Consider the following 14,150-nt stretch of genomic DNA (forward strand, 5'->3'; position numbering starts at 1 on the left):
TTCAGCGCCAACACTAGCTACATGGATCTTGAGGTTGTTCTTAACAGTCGTGTCTACAGTCGGCTAGCGGATTTAGTAAACGAAGTTGGTAGCTTCTTTTCGCTGGGCGGGACCATAGCTCATTGTCTGCAGAGTCGTGTCTCGAATTGATTGAAACTTCTCGTTTCAAAAAGATTGATCCCATTAATTCTTGTGTTCCGATTTACACGGTCTTGGTTACGAGCCTCTTATATTGCGTTACTGAATGTAGCCTTTTAGTAATTCAGGACACGTCATAGACGACATTGGCTCTTTCATCACAAAAAAGTAATTATTAGGTTGGCTCAGAGTATCAAAAATAGAAAAGAATGGAATTGCACCTTTACCAGTGCTTCCTAACGATTTTCCTTGGACTATACGAGTAGTTCAGAAGTCGAACCTTGTGGCACTAGCGCAGCAGGCGTAAAGAGAATTCCAGACTACAAGAATCTCATCTACATTGCTGGCTCGTATGAGCCCAGTAGTAAAACCCCAGGCTAGTGATGGCTCTCAGAGAAGTCTTTCAAACAGAAAATCGATCTTCTCTTGAAACTCGTACAGTCCATTCGTCTCCACGCCGCTGCCCCCTTCTGATATTTTACTTATGACTACTACACAAAAGGACACAAAAACATCTTAAATCTTTTGTCACCATACGTAATCGCAGTAATTCTGGGAGATGTTGATACATGTCTTCATATATGTGGTATAGCTCACTGTCATTGGATCATTATTTTAAACTATTTAGATTAATAGAAGTCGCTACGTGTTTCGAGCCTCAGCTCGTAAAAATTAGCTTAATATCAATGTAATAATTTAATATATAAGTCTATGTTAAGCCTAGTATATAAATACAGCATTAATTCGAATGGGCAATTGCTGACGAGCTGAGTCCCCAAGGGTGTAGTATCATGGATTATTCTGCATTGTTTAAGAACAAAGCTTCAATAGTGACTGGTACCAGAACGTATAAAACTTAATAAATTGTTGTCGTCCAGTCACGGACTCCCAATCACGTAACATAGTAATAAATTCTCCCGCACAACTTTTCTTGCAATTACAAATTCATGTTAATTAGGTAGATTCACTGAGTTCCATATTCATCGAATTCATGTGATAGTAATTGCATCCAGCACTAGTTAATGGTCTTCATACTTTCTTTCAAATACTGAGATGGATAATTCAATGAGTTACATAAAACACCACATCTCTGATTACTAAAACTTCGTATTTTTACAATATTCAGGGATGAAGCAAATGAGATACTTGTAGGTGATTACAATACTATGTAAATGCGTTATCGAACAAAACGTACTAACTAAAATACATGTTATATTTTCGGATGGTTGGAAATGTCTACTAAAAACCTTGCCCAACACAATACTTTCGTTGATAAGAGCTCTGACGGCGAATTCTATTGCTAATAGACACCATGTAAGGTTAAACCATTAGAGCTCAAAACTGTCAACTGAACTGGTATTATTTCCCAAAATAGCCCTTTTTTATTTCAACAGAAGGAAGTCCTTCTATATTTACTAATGATTTTGTTAAGCACAACACGGATAATAAAACTGCATATAACAGTATTTTCTATACTCTAACATCGTTATTGTTCGAAAATATATACAACACCCTTCTGTTGTACTCTGATCATACCATAGAACTCTTGAAACATTATCTTGTCTTCTAAGCCGGTTGTGTGATATAAGATCAATCAAAGAATTTGGTTTTGTTATTCTGGGCACAAATTTCTTCAGCGTGATTCAGGCTAAGCCCTAAACAAACCATCAACGAGAAACTTGAGAGAATGTAAACAGAGTAGATGGTTATCTGGGAATTTACCACAGACACGAGAGAAACAATGTGCTCAAACAGCGTTGATAACCTGCTCGTGTTTGCACTATACTCTCATATTCAGGCTCGACTGTTCGCTTAGCAAAGTTTCAACATCGGGAAGCGCTAGTCACTTACCAAGTCGGAGAGAGTGCGCCAGGGCCGCCAACATAAGCAGCAGGCTGCCGGCGACTATCGGCGCCATCTACAGTCACGTCACGTCATCTGAAACAAATTACGTTATTCGTGTGAGAACCCTGAGATTTTTCGTTTACCCATCACAATAAAATTGTATCCGATTTTTAAATTACCTCTATAAAAAATAAAATTTACGAAGATACAAAGTGAAGGATCATGGAGACGAAGAGACTATCTGTTTGTTTTTATTTATAACGATGGTATTACTAAAAGACAGATAAAGGAATAATATCAATTCGTAGTGTGAATAGTTCTTGGAGCGTTTCTCTGCCATACGTAAATCAGTCATATTGAAACACTATGAGACATTATCTAAGAGCAGTATTGTTAATAAACTACTCTGAATTCATAGTCATCGAACACTGAAGAAGCCTGTTCCAGATAAGAGCGCCAGCCGGAGTGGCCGAGCGGTTCTAGGCGCTACAATCTGGAACCGGGCGACCCCTGCGGTCGCAGGTTCGAATCCTGCCTCGGGCATGGATGTGTGTGATGTCCTTAGGTTGATTGAGGAACAAATGCAGGTTGATATGGAAGATGTAGGAGATCAACATCTACATTTATACTCCTCAAGCCACCCAACGGTGGGTGGCGGAGGGCACTTTACGTGCCACTGTCATTACCTCCGTTTCCTGTTCCAGTCGCGTATGGTTCGCGGGAAGAACGACTGTCTGAAAGAGTTACAAACTTGTTCAGTCTACAGATGATGCGATCCATTGTCTTGGGAAGACTGAACAGATGGCTGCTAATGTTAAAGCTGTGTATTGGGACATCGCAGAGTTATCTCCGTAATGTGTTGTGCAGTGTGCTGTATAAATGACCAAGTGGTGTCTCATACCTAGATATTGCACAATGACAACTTGGAGTGTGAATGTCATTGCTGACATTTAAGGTTTCTACAATGACAAGTGTAGAAATTCATTTTTAAGATGCTTTCATAGTATACACAGAAGATGCTGGCATAATGGAGACATTCTCAGCAAGAATTGCATCACGCAGACCTTCAAAGATGTGAATTGAGTTAAAACACGTGGGAGTGCAAAGTGATTAATACGTTTATTTCAGGGGTCCACTGGAACGACCCTGGTATACCTTATAGAAGTATGATGACGTCACTTCGAATATTCGATCGTACTGAGACCATCATCTACGTCAAAGGTTGCAGCAAATCTTCAAGTTTTCATCTGTTCAGTATCTGGGAATCTACAGGTGCCCTGCTACCCATCAGCTCAACAACTAGAAGACTTGTGAAAATAGTGTTGTGTCTGCTTAGGAATATGTAAAATTACTTTTAAGTTGGATTAATTAAAATAAATGAATTTTTTACCTCACATTCTGTGTTTTTCTTTCTCTCTACCTAGCTCCTACTTAGATATTACGTAGATGTGCCCAGATCCTACACCTCTAGTTTTCTTCAAGCACAGGTGACGTAATTTCGGACATGTTTGCTATATGTGTTTGGAAGCAGACATGATCACGCACCACCTGTTACCAACAGCCTATATAGGTGGCACGATAGGCAAAATCCAATGCAATCATTACATATATTTTGTTTTTCTCGAACTTAACGTTACCTACCTTGTGCTTCAAATTAATTACTTGTGCATCTTGCACTGCCTTTATAAACTTTTGTAGGGGTAAGTATTTGTGAAATAACAACAATGGTAACGAATAACATTTTCTTTATTCAGGCATTAATATTTACAGTAGTACTACAGCTTTAGATTCACAAATATTGTTGTTTTTACAATACTCGAAGTAATACTGCTTTTAAATTGGCAGTTCTAGTTACTGTTTGAATTTTGTATATTCGCAGTTCTTGATTTTACATATCATAGAACTGGTTGAAAAAAAATTTTACTTTACATTGCAGCAATGATTACAGCTATTGCAGAGGTACAGTTTCTCTACATTAATACTATTACTATTACTAGTGGAATTTCACCCACAAAGAAGAATTAATTTGTACGTTGATCTGGGTGGCTCTAAACATTTTCACCCCCAAGCAGATGGAATAATACAGTGAAGGAGTGACCCTAAAATGTTCATCCAAAACTCCTGCACTAAAATGAACCGAGTGAAACTCATTTAAAACTAGTATGACTTCGACAGCTAGGGGCAGGTGAAAATTAAAAACTGTTTGCATATGCACTCACACATTGGAAAGCGTATATGAAGTGTGAAAGAGAGAAAATACAATAAACTATCTTTCCTTCATTTACAGCTAACTTTTACAGTTAACTTTTTTGATGATTTTACTCCAGTTTCTGAGCTATTTTCATATGTTGCACATTTTAACTTTTGTATAATTTTTATCCTGCACATGGTATTTATGGTACTTATATTTTCATGTATATATAGGATGACAAACTGCCTATTGGCTTCTGTCTCGGGTTCTTCGGCCGACGTTCATCTAATGATATTACTGACGTTTCGCCAGCACGAGCGGCTGGCATTGTCAAAGCTTGCACCCTCCATTGCCAGTGGTGAACTAGAGCTGAGCTCGCGGCCGCAGACTATGTGTACCTGGCACGCCAACGTCCGAGGGATTCTCGGTCATTTCTGGCAGCGGTTCTCCTCTTGCTACCTGCGACAATCGTTTGCTGCAGTACGGGATGCCAGGATCCGTTTACCTTAAAGCCTTCCTCTTTCTTGTTGAAACTGTTCGCGTGTTTTTGTATTTCTACAGCTTCTCTGAACAAGCGCGTGTGATAGTGCTTCTCTACAAAAATTGGCTCTGACCACTATGGGACTTAACTTTTGAGGTCATCAGTTCCCCTAGAACTTAGAACTACTTAAACCTAACCAACACACATCCATGCCCGAGGCAGGATTCGAACCTGCGACCGTAGCGTTCGCGCGGTTCCAGACTGTAGCGCCTATACTCTACAGCCAGAACTTCCGTGTTGCCGAATTTTATTACGTGGTCGGCCTCACTCAGTGCGAGCTCTGCCACGGCCGATTTCTCCAGCACAGGATAGTGCCATCCAGTATATAATGCGTCATTTCTGGTTCCCACAGCCTGTAAAGTGGACAGCAGCCGTTACAAATTCTTGTCTTCCAGCTCTCTGTGATGTTATCTTTCAACAAGATACAGTAGGACCCATGCTGACCATGCTCTGTTGGCTGTCTCGATACAGAAGAGTTGCCCTATCCATCACGTTGTCCATATCTCACCCGTTGAAAATATCTGCTTTTGGGTTGCTGAGACAGGTGCTTCACCACTTGCCAGCCATTACCATTGACGAACTGTGGCATAGAGACGAAGCAATATGGAATGAAGTACCCGTAGCCGTCAGCCAAGGTCTTTTGATTTAATACCTAGCCTGGTTAGAAACACAGCTGGTGTCTGAAAGGTCAGGGGTGTGTATCATATTTCGTACTCTATATACACCGCCCCCCCCCCCCCCCCTTACGAACATAATCAATGAACTCTTTCTAGCATATTATATACTCACTTCACGTAAAATTGGTATGCTATCCTTCCTGACGTTACAATTTTAATGGGTAGAATTGTAAATTTTTGTTAACTCAACTGTTCTCTGAGTGTATCGATGCCCTCCAGGAATTCCTCTCTTGTGCCAGTCTTTTTATGCCTTAAAAAATGTCTACCACTCTGTCTGTTCTCTTCGTCAGTGTTCTCCGTATAATGTTCCCGTCTTCTCCCAGTCTGCGGAAAACCTCCTCATTACGTATCTTACCAGTCCCCCAGATTTTCATCATTATGTGGTACAACATCTCACATCTAGAACGCTTCGATTCTCCTCTTTTTCTGGTTCTTATTGAGCTCATGATTCACCATCATACAGTGCTGTGCTCTAAACGTACATTCTCAGAAATTTCTTTCACAGATTATGGCCGATGTTTGACACTAGTGAACATCTCTCGCGCAGGAATGCCTTCCTTCGGCAAAATGTCTTGATTGCCATACAGAGTAGCAGATACCTTAATTTCGTCTACTTCGTGCTCACCAATTTGGTCGTTAAGTTTATAGTTAATCTTATTGCTACTACTACTACTACTACTCATGTTTCTTCGGTTTACTCCCAATCGATATTCTCTTGTCGTTAGACGTCCTAAAACTCTTCCTGAGGAAGGTCATCAGTCAGTTGTATCATCGACACCTTTTCGCTCTCAATTTTAATCCCATTTCTTTTGCTTCTGTCATTGCTTCTTCCGTGTGTAGATTTAACAGCGGGGGTGAAAGACTACATCCTGTCATACACCCTTTTTAATCCGAGAACTTCACTATTGCTCTTTCATTCATACTGTTATCTCTTTATTCGTGTACAAATTGTATATTATCTGTGTTTCCCTAATGCTTAACCGTGTTTTTATCAGAATTTCAAACATTTTCCATCATCTTACAAGACGACGTTTTTAAATTTTTCTTCAGTTCTGCTTGCCTTACCGATCGAAACATCAGAATTACCGCTCTGGTGCCATACCTATCCGGAACCCAATTTGATCGTCGTCTAACAGATCCTCAATATTATTTTCATTCTTCAGTATACTATTATTGTCAGTAATTTGGATGCATGAGCTGTTAAGCTGATTCTGCCATAGTTCTCGTACGTGTTTGCCTTTGCTATCTTCGGTCTTAAAGCTCATGCGTCCACGTTGTTGACAAGAATAACAGACAAAAGAATAGAAAAGAACATAGAGGATTTGTTAAGGCAGATATGACGTTGCGGTTGATAATACAAGCAGGACTATATCAAAATCGACCTGAAAAAGCGTTCGACTATGTAAAATGGTACAAGATGTTAGAAATTCTGAGAAAACGTGGGATAAGCCCTGGGGAAAGGCGTGTTATGTACTATATGTACAAGAACCAACAGGGAAGAATAAGATTGGAAATCCAAGAACAAAGTGTACGAGTTGAAAAAGGATATACGACAGGGCTGTAATCTATCGCCGCTGCTGCTCAGTCTATACGGCAAAGAACCAATGTCGGAAATGAAAGAAAAGTTCAAGAGGGAGATTAAAATTCAAGATAAAAAGATATCAATGTTAAGATTCGCTGGTGACATTGCTATCCGCAGTGAAAGTGAAGAAAAATTACAGGAGATCTGTTGAGCGGAATGAGCAGTCTAATGAGTACAGAATATGGACTGAGAGTAAATCGAAGAAAGACGAAAGTAACTAGAAGTATCATAAGTGAGAACAGCGAGAAACTTAACATCTTGATTGATAATGAACAAGTAGATGAAGATAAGGAATTCTGGCAACCTAGTCAGCACAATAACCGATGACGGACGAAGAAGGAGGACACAAAAAGCAGACTAAAACTGGCAAAAAGGGCATTCCTAGCCAAGTGAAGTCTATTAATGTCAAACACAGGTTTTGAGGAAGAAATTTCTAAGAATGTACTTTTGGAGTACACAGTTGTATGGTGGTTAGACATGGACTGTGGGGAAACCGGAACAGAAGAGAACAGAAACATTTGAGATGTGCGGTATCAGTAGGTTGCAAGTTAGGTGGACTGATAAGGTAAGAAATGGGGGGTGGGGGGTTCTTTGTAGGATCTTCAAGGAAAGGAATACATGGAAAACACTGACAAGAAGAGGGGACGTGATGATAGGACATTTGCTAAGACATCAGGAAATGACTTCCATGGTACTAGAGGGAGTTGTAGAGAGGAAAAAATGTAGCGGAAGACAGAGATTGGGATACATTCAGCAAATAACTGAGGACGCTGGGTGCACGTGCCATTCTGAGATGAAGAGGTTGGCACAGGAGCCTCATCTAACCAGTCAGAAGACTGATGACTCAGATCTATCCTTCCCGCATTATTCGATCGCAAGTGGTCCATAGCTTTAGTAAATTCTGACTCTTTCAACAGTTTATCTAGAATCACTCAACAGAGGAAAGTCCACTGGACCTGACGGGATACCAGTTCGATTCTACACATAGAACTTGCCCCCTTCTAACAGCCGTGTACCGCAAGTCTCTAGAGGAACGGAAATTCCAAATGATTGAAAAAGAGCACAGGTAGTCCCAGTCTTGAAGAAGGGCCGTCGAGCAAATGCGCAAAACTATAGACCTATATCTCTGACGTCGATCTCTTGTAGAATTTTAGAACATGTTTCTTGCTCGAGTATCATGTCGTTTTTGGAAACCCAGAATCTACTCTTTAGGAATCAACACGGATTCCGGAAACAGCGATCGTGTGAGACTCAACTCGCTTTATTTGTTCATGAGACCCACAAAATATTAGATACAGGCTCCCAGGTAGATGCTATTTTTCTTGACTTCCGGAAGGCGTTCGATACAGTTCCGCACTGTCGTCTGATAAACAAAGTAAGAGCCTACGGAATATCAGAGCAGCTGTGTGGCTGGATTGAAGAGTTTTTAGCAAACAGAACACAGCATGTTGTTATCAATGGAGAGACGTCTACAGACGTTAAAGTAACATCTGGCGTGCCACAGGGGAGTGTTATGGGACCATTGTTTTTCACAATAAATATAAATGACCTAGTAGATAGTGTCGGAAGTTCCATGCGGCTTTTCATGGATGATGCTGTAGTATACAGAGAAGTTGCAGCATTAGAAAATTGTAGCGAAATGCAGGAAGATCTGCAGCGGATAGGCACTTGGTGCAGGGAGTGGAAACTGACCCTTAACATAGACAAATGTAATGTATTGCGAATACATAGAAAGAAGGATCCTTTATTGTGTGATTATATGATAGCGGAACAAACACTGATAGCAGTTACTTCTGTTAAATATCTGGGAGTATGCTTGCGGAACGATTTGAAGTGGAATGATCAAATAAAATTAATTGTTGGTAAGGTGGGTACCAGGTTGAGAGTCATTGGGAGAGTCCTTAGAAAATGTAGTCCATCAACAAAGGAGGTGGCTTACAAAACACTCGTTAGACCTATACTCGAGCATTGCTCACCAGTGTAGGATCCATACCAGATCGGGTTGACGGAGGAGATAGAGAAGATCCAAAGAAGAGCGGCGCGTTTCGTCACAGGGTTATTTGGTAACCGTGATAGCGTTACGGAGATGTTTAGCAAACTCAATTGGCAGACTCTGCAAAAGAGGCGCTCTGCATCGCGGTGTAGCTTGCTCGCCAGGTTTCGAGAGGGTGCGTTTCTGTATGAGGTATCGAATATATTGCTTCCCCCTACTTATACCTCCCGAGGAGATCACGAATGTAAAATTAGAGAGATCGACAGAAGGAGAGGAAGGGGGAAGGGGTGAGGGACAGAGGGAGCGGGGAGAGACAGGAAAGAGGAGATTGAGAAAAAGAGGGAGGAAAATAAGGACAGAGAGATGGGGGGATAAGGTGATGGACAGAGACAGGGGGGGGGGGGGAGGTACAGGAGGCGATGGACAAAGAGAAGGCGAGGACGAAATGGACAGCAGCAGGGGAGGGGAGGAGATTTCGACGTACAACCAATTCCCTTACATATTTGAAACGTGTGTGTCCTCTTTTCTTTCTTTTCCCTTTAACCAGACTGAGCCACAACAACGCGTCGCCGGGAACAGCAAACTAATAATAAGATCCGTACACATGCGGCCCGGGATGCTACCGCATAGTGTCAGTATTGCCTTCAGAACAAAAACGTTTGACGACCACTGCTCTATAATATCACGTATGAAAAAGTAAAACAGGTATGTTAATTGATACATATGTTATTGAGAGTACCAAACTTGGTTCATTTTAGTACATGAAAACGTTTGCTGGCACGACATCTGGCGCCAGTGAAAATCTCGGCCGTGTAGTATTTACGTTCGTGATTATCTTCACTATTGTCTCGACTGATGTCAGTAATTCGTACACAGTGCGCCCGTCGGAAGGCAATAAAACAATTCTTGTTATCACCGAGGAAAGAATTCAGTCTCTAGTCCACTGACCTTACAAGTGTATACTTTCATCTACTGAAGCTGATGAAATGTTGCGTGATCAAGCATATAGATAGGACTGAAGAACGATATGCAACCGGGTCCGTTAGGTGCAATGATGAATCTAAAAATTCCGCCTACCTGCTTAATAGCGTGTTGACAGACCTTACAGAGGCGTTTCTTCATGGTATGTATTCGGTAAGTCCTCTGTAGGTACCCAGATGTATTTGGTCCCAGATGTCCAGGTCAGTCAATATACCGCAAATTAAGGGCTGGTGATATATGGACGCTAAACTGGCACCCGACATACCTCCAGTTGTGTGCCACTAGATTCATATCAGGTGAATTTGCTAGCCGGGAAATCAACGTCAGTTAGCTAACACCCTCTTGAAACTCATGCAACACAATTCTAACCTTCTGACATGGAACGTTATTATGCTGGAAGTTGCCATGCCTTCAGCGAAGATATAAAGCATAATGGATGCACGTGGTCCGTAATACTGTTCACTTAGTCAAAAATAGCAATGGTGCCTTTGATTACTACTGGAAATGCCGTGGAAGGCCAGATGAATGTCCGCCTCAACTTACTACTGCCCACAATAGCGGTGCGATGCATGTTTCTAGCAGCTGTTCGTTTCAATGAAGGCGTAGTCGGATACGATCGTCGACTTCGCGTAGCTTCAAACGTGATTCATCAGACAGTTGACATGTTCCCATTGATTTACCTTTCGACGGTTCCATGCCCACTGCAGTCGTAACTGACGATGTGACAAGGTCAACATGAGAACAACAGAGTCTGCTGCTCTGAAACACTTGTGCCTGTACCAGCGTTGTTCTCTGACGTCAGATCTGCCGATCCTGTTTTCCAGAGCCCCCGACCTCAACGCTCTGTGAAGAGGCGTGGACATCCAACAACCTGCCACCTACACTACTGGACATTAAAATTGCTACACCACGAAGAAATGCAGATGATAAACGGGTATTCATATATACCCGTTATACAAATATATTACACTAGAACTGACATGTGATTACATTTTCACGCAATTTGGGTGCATAGATCCTGAGAAATCAGTACCCAGAACAACCTCCTCTGGCTGTAAGAACGGCCTTGATACGCCTGGGCATTAGTTAAACAGAGCTTGGATGGCGTTTACAGGTATAGCAGCTCACGCAGCTTCAACACCATACCACAGTTCATCAAGAGTAGTCACTGGCGTATTGTGACGAGCCAGTTGCTCGGCCTCTATTGACCAGACATTTTCCATTGGTGAGAGATCTGGAGAATGTGCTGGCCAGGGCAGCAGTCGAACATTTTCTGTATCCAGAAAGGCCCGTACAGGACCTGCAACATGCGATCGTGCATTATCCTGCAGAAATGTTGGGTTTTGCAGGGTTCGAATGAAGGGTAGAGCCACGGGTCGTAACACATCTTAAATGTAACGACCACTGTTCAAACTGCCGTCAGTGAGAACAAGAGGTAACCGAGATGTGTAACCAACAGCACCCTATACCATCACGCCGGGTGATACGCCAGTATGGCGACGACGAATACACGCTTCCAATGTGCGTTCACCGCGATGTTGCCAAACACGAGTGCGACCATCATGATGCTGTAAGAGAAGCTAGATTCATCCAAAAAAATGACGTTTTGCCATTCGTACACCCAGGTTCGTCGTTGGGTACACCATCGCAGGCGCTCCAGTCTGTGTCAAGGGTAACCGCAGCCATGGTCTCTGAGCTGATAGTCCATGCTGGTGCAAACGTCGTCGAACTGTTCGCTCGGATGATGGTTATCTTGCAAATGTCCCCATCTGTTGACTATTATAATAATAATGTGGTATGGCTAGGGCCTCCCGTCGGGTAGACCGTTCGCCTAGGGCAAGTCTTTCGATTTGACGCCACTTCGGCGACTTGCGCGTCGATGGGGATGAAATGATCATGATTAGGACAACACAACACCCAGTCCCTGAGCTTCGAAAAACTCCGGCCCAGCCGGGAATCGAACCCGCTCCCTTAGGATTGACAGTCTGTCGCGCTGACCACTCAGCTAGCGGGGGCGGACATCTATTGACTCAGGGATCGATACGTGGCTGCACGATCCGTTACAGCCATGTGGAAAAGATGCTTGTCATCTCGGCTGCTAGTGATACGAGGCCGTTGGGATCCAGTACGGCGTTCCGTATTACCCTCATGAATCCACCGATTCCGTATTCTGCTAAAAGTCATTGGATCTCGACCAACGCGAGCAGCAATGTTGCGACACGATAAACTGCAATCGCGATAGGCTACAACCTGACTTTCAACAAAGTCGGAAACGTGATGGTACGCATTCTTGCTCCTTACACGAGGCATTACAACAACGTTTCACCATGCAACGCCGGTCAACTGCTGTTTGTGTATGAGAAATCGGTTGGAAACTTCCCTCATGTCAGCACGTTGTAGGTGTCGCCACCGGCGCCAACTTTGTGTAAATGCTCTGAAAAGCTGATCATTTGCTAATCACAGCATCTTTTTCCTGTCGGTTAAATTTCGAGTCTGTAGCACGTGTGAATGCTCTGAAAAGCTAATCATTTGCATATCACAGCATTTTCTTCCTGTCGGTTAAATTTCGCGTCTGTAGCACGTCGTTGTACAGCAATTTTAATGGCCAGCAGTGTACTCGTGACAATACCATTCTTCACCAACTTTCCATAGATGCTCACGACCGAGGCATCCCCCTCAAAAAATCCCTTTCTCATGCTTTGTTCGCATTCTTTGCGACAGATGTATGGTTGCTAAAGTCAACCAGTCGTGTCACACAGTGCAAGAGCAGTATCGTCCACTGACGTCATACGAAGCGATCATGCGTGACGAGATGAGCCTCTGAAATCGATAGGCGTGGGAATCGGCTTTTGGCGGCGATATGACACACGTTACGTCGTCACAGCTGTCACAGACGCTACTCAATTAACTGCTGCTGTGCTGACATTCGCTTCTGATGACTGTGGGCCCACTACCGAACGCTATTTATCTCTGGAATAGTTCAGCACGATTGTCGCTGTTCTGGAGTCGCTATGAGTGAATGTATACTTGCGGTCAAAAGATTCATCCGCTTTCACGAGGCAATAATTTATATTAGAAGAAAGATAGAAGCTTAGGATAAGCTTTTACTTAGCATAGAACTACAATCTTTTCTAATTTTGAAAGAACGCTCTAGTTTTAGAAGATCATATCTGTTACATTCACATACATACAACCTCCAGACATTTTTCAAAATTACGTTTAGGATCGAAGTTTTCATTTACCTTCCACAAGTTTCATCTTCCATGGAACTTTTGCACAATATATCTTAATGATGTGGAACGAGTCATTTTACATTCACATCGCAAATTAATTTGCAAATATGGTAACATGACGAACATTTCTAAGTTTTTTTCTAATATACAGATGTGAAAATGGCTCTGAGCACTATGGGAATTAACAGCTATGGTCATCAGTCCCCTAGAACTTAGAACTACTTAAAGCTAACTAAGCTAAGGACATCACACAACACCCAGCCATCACGAGACAGAGAAAATCCCTGACCCCGCCGGGAATCGAACCCGGGATACAGATGTGAATTAGTAATCCTTACCCACCAACTCTTACACATTACTATAACAGAAATTCTTCTACGAAATAGAAGGAGATCTCAGGGAGAAACTTTTTCAGTTCGTTTTCAAGTTTTAGTTTGCTTTCTATCAGACATTTTATGTCACTGGGTGTCAGTAACAATTGTTGTTGCAGCATTGTGCATCCATTTTTGCGCTAAAGATAACATTCATGTGGAGTAATGAATGTCATTTTTCCTTGTGCTAATGGAATTATGTACATCATTGTTCTTTTTAAACTGTAGCGAATTATTTACAACAGACTTCATAAGGCTATAAATAGACTGTGATGCAGTAGTTAAAAAGCCCTACGCTCTAATCAGATGTCTACAAGATGATAATGATGAGCACTATATTTTATTTTTACAGCAAGATTTTAAGCAACAAAGACTTTCTTTCTTAAAGACGATTTACCCCAGAACAACACTGTTGAATGAAAATATGCAAAATACATCAACTTACACATTTGTCTATTCCCAAGATTTTCATTGATTTTAAGTGCAAATGTGGCTGAACTATCTTGTTTTAGGAGTTTCAAAATGTGCTTTTTGCAGTTTAAATTCTCATCAAAATGGACAGCTAGGGAATTTGAAGTTTCTACAGCATTTTATATCT

General features: G+C 41.9%; 1 protein-coding gene across 3 annotated transcripts in view; it reads right to left on the reverse strand.

The window, feature by feature from the left end:
• The window catches only part of LOC126275217 (discoidin domain-containing receptor 2-like), an 842,049-nt gene that overhangs the window by 513,583 nt on the left and 314,316 nt on the right, over positions 1 to 14,150 (reverse strand). For all 3 annotated transcript variants that reach the window (XM_049977178.1, XM_049977180.1, XM_049977179.1), the window contains exon 2: positions 1,990 to 2,076. In XM_049977178.1, the coding sequence (XP_049833135.1) occupies positions 1,990 to 2,056 (67 nt within the window). In that variant the 5' untranslated portion in view covers positions 2,057 to 2,076. The remainder of the gene's footprint in view (positions 1 to 1,989; positions 2,077 to 14,150) is intronic.

Source organism: Schistocerca gregaria, chromosome 1 (assembly GCF_023897955.1).
Source record: "Schistocerca gregaria isolate iqSchGreg1 chromosome 1, iqSchGreg1.2, whole genome shotgun sequence".
Classification (NCBI taxonomy): domain Eukaryota; kingdom Metazoa; phylum Arthropoda; class Insecta; order Orthoptera; family Acrididae; genus Schistocerca; species Schistocerca gregaria.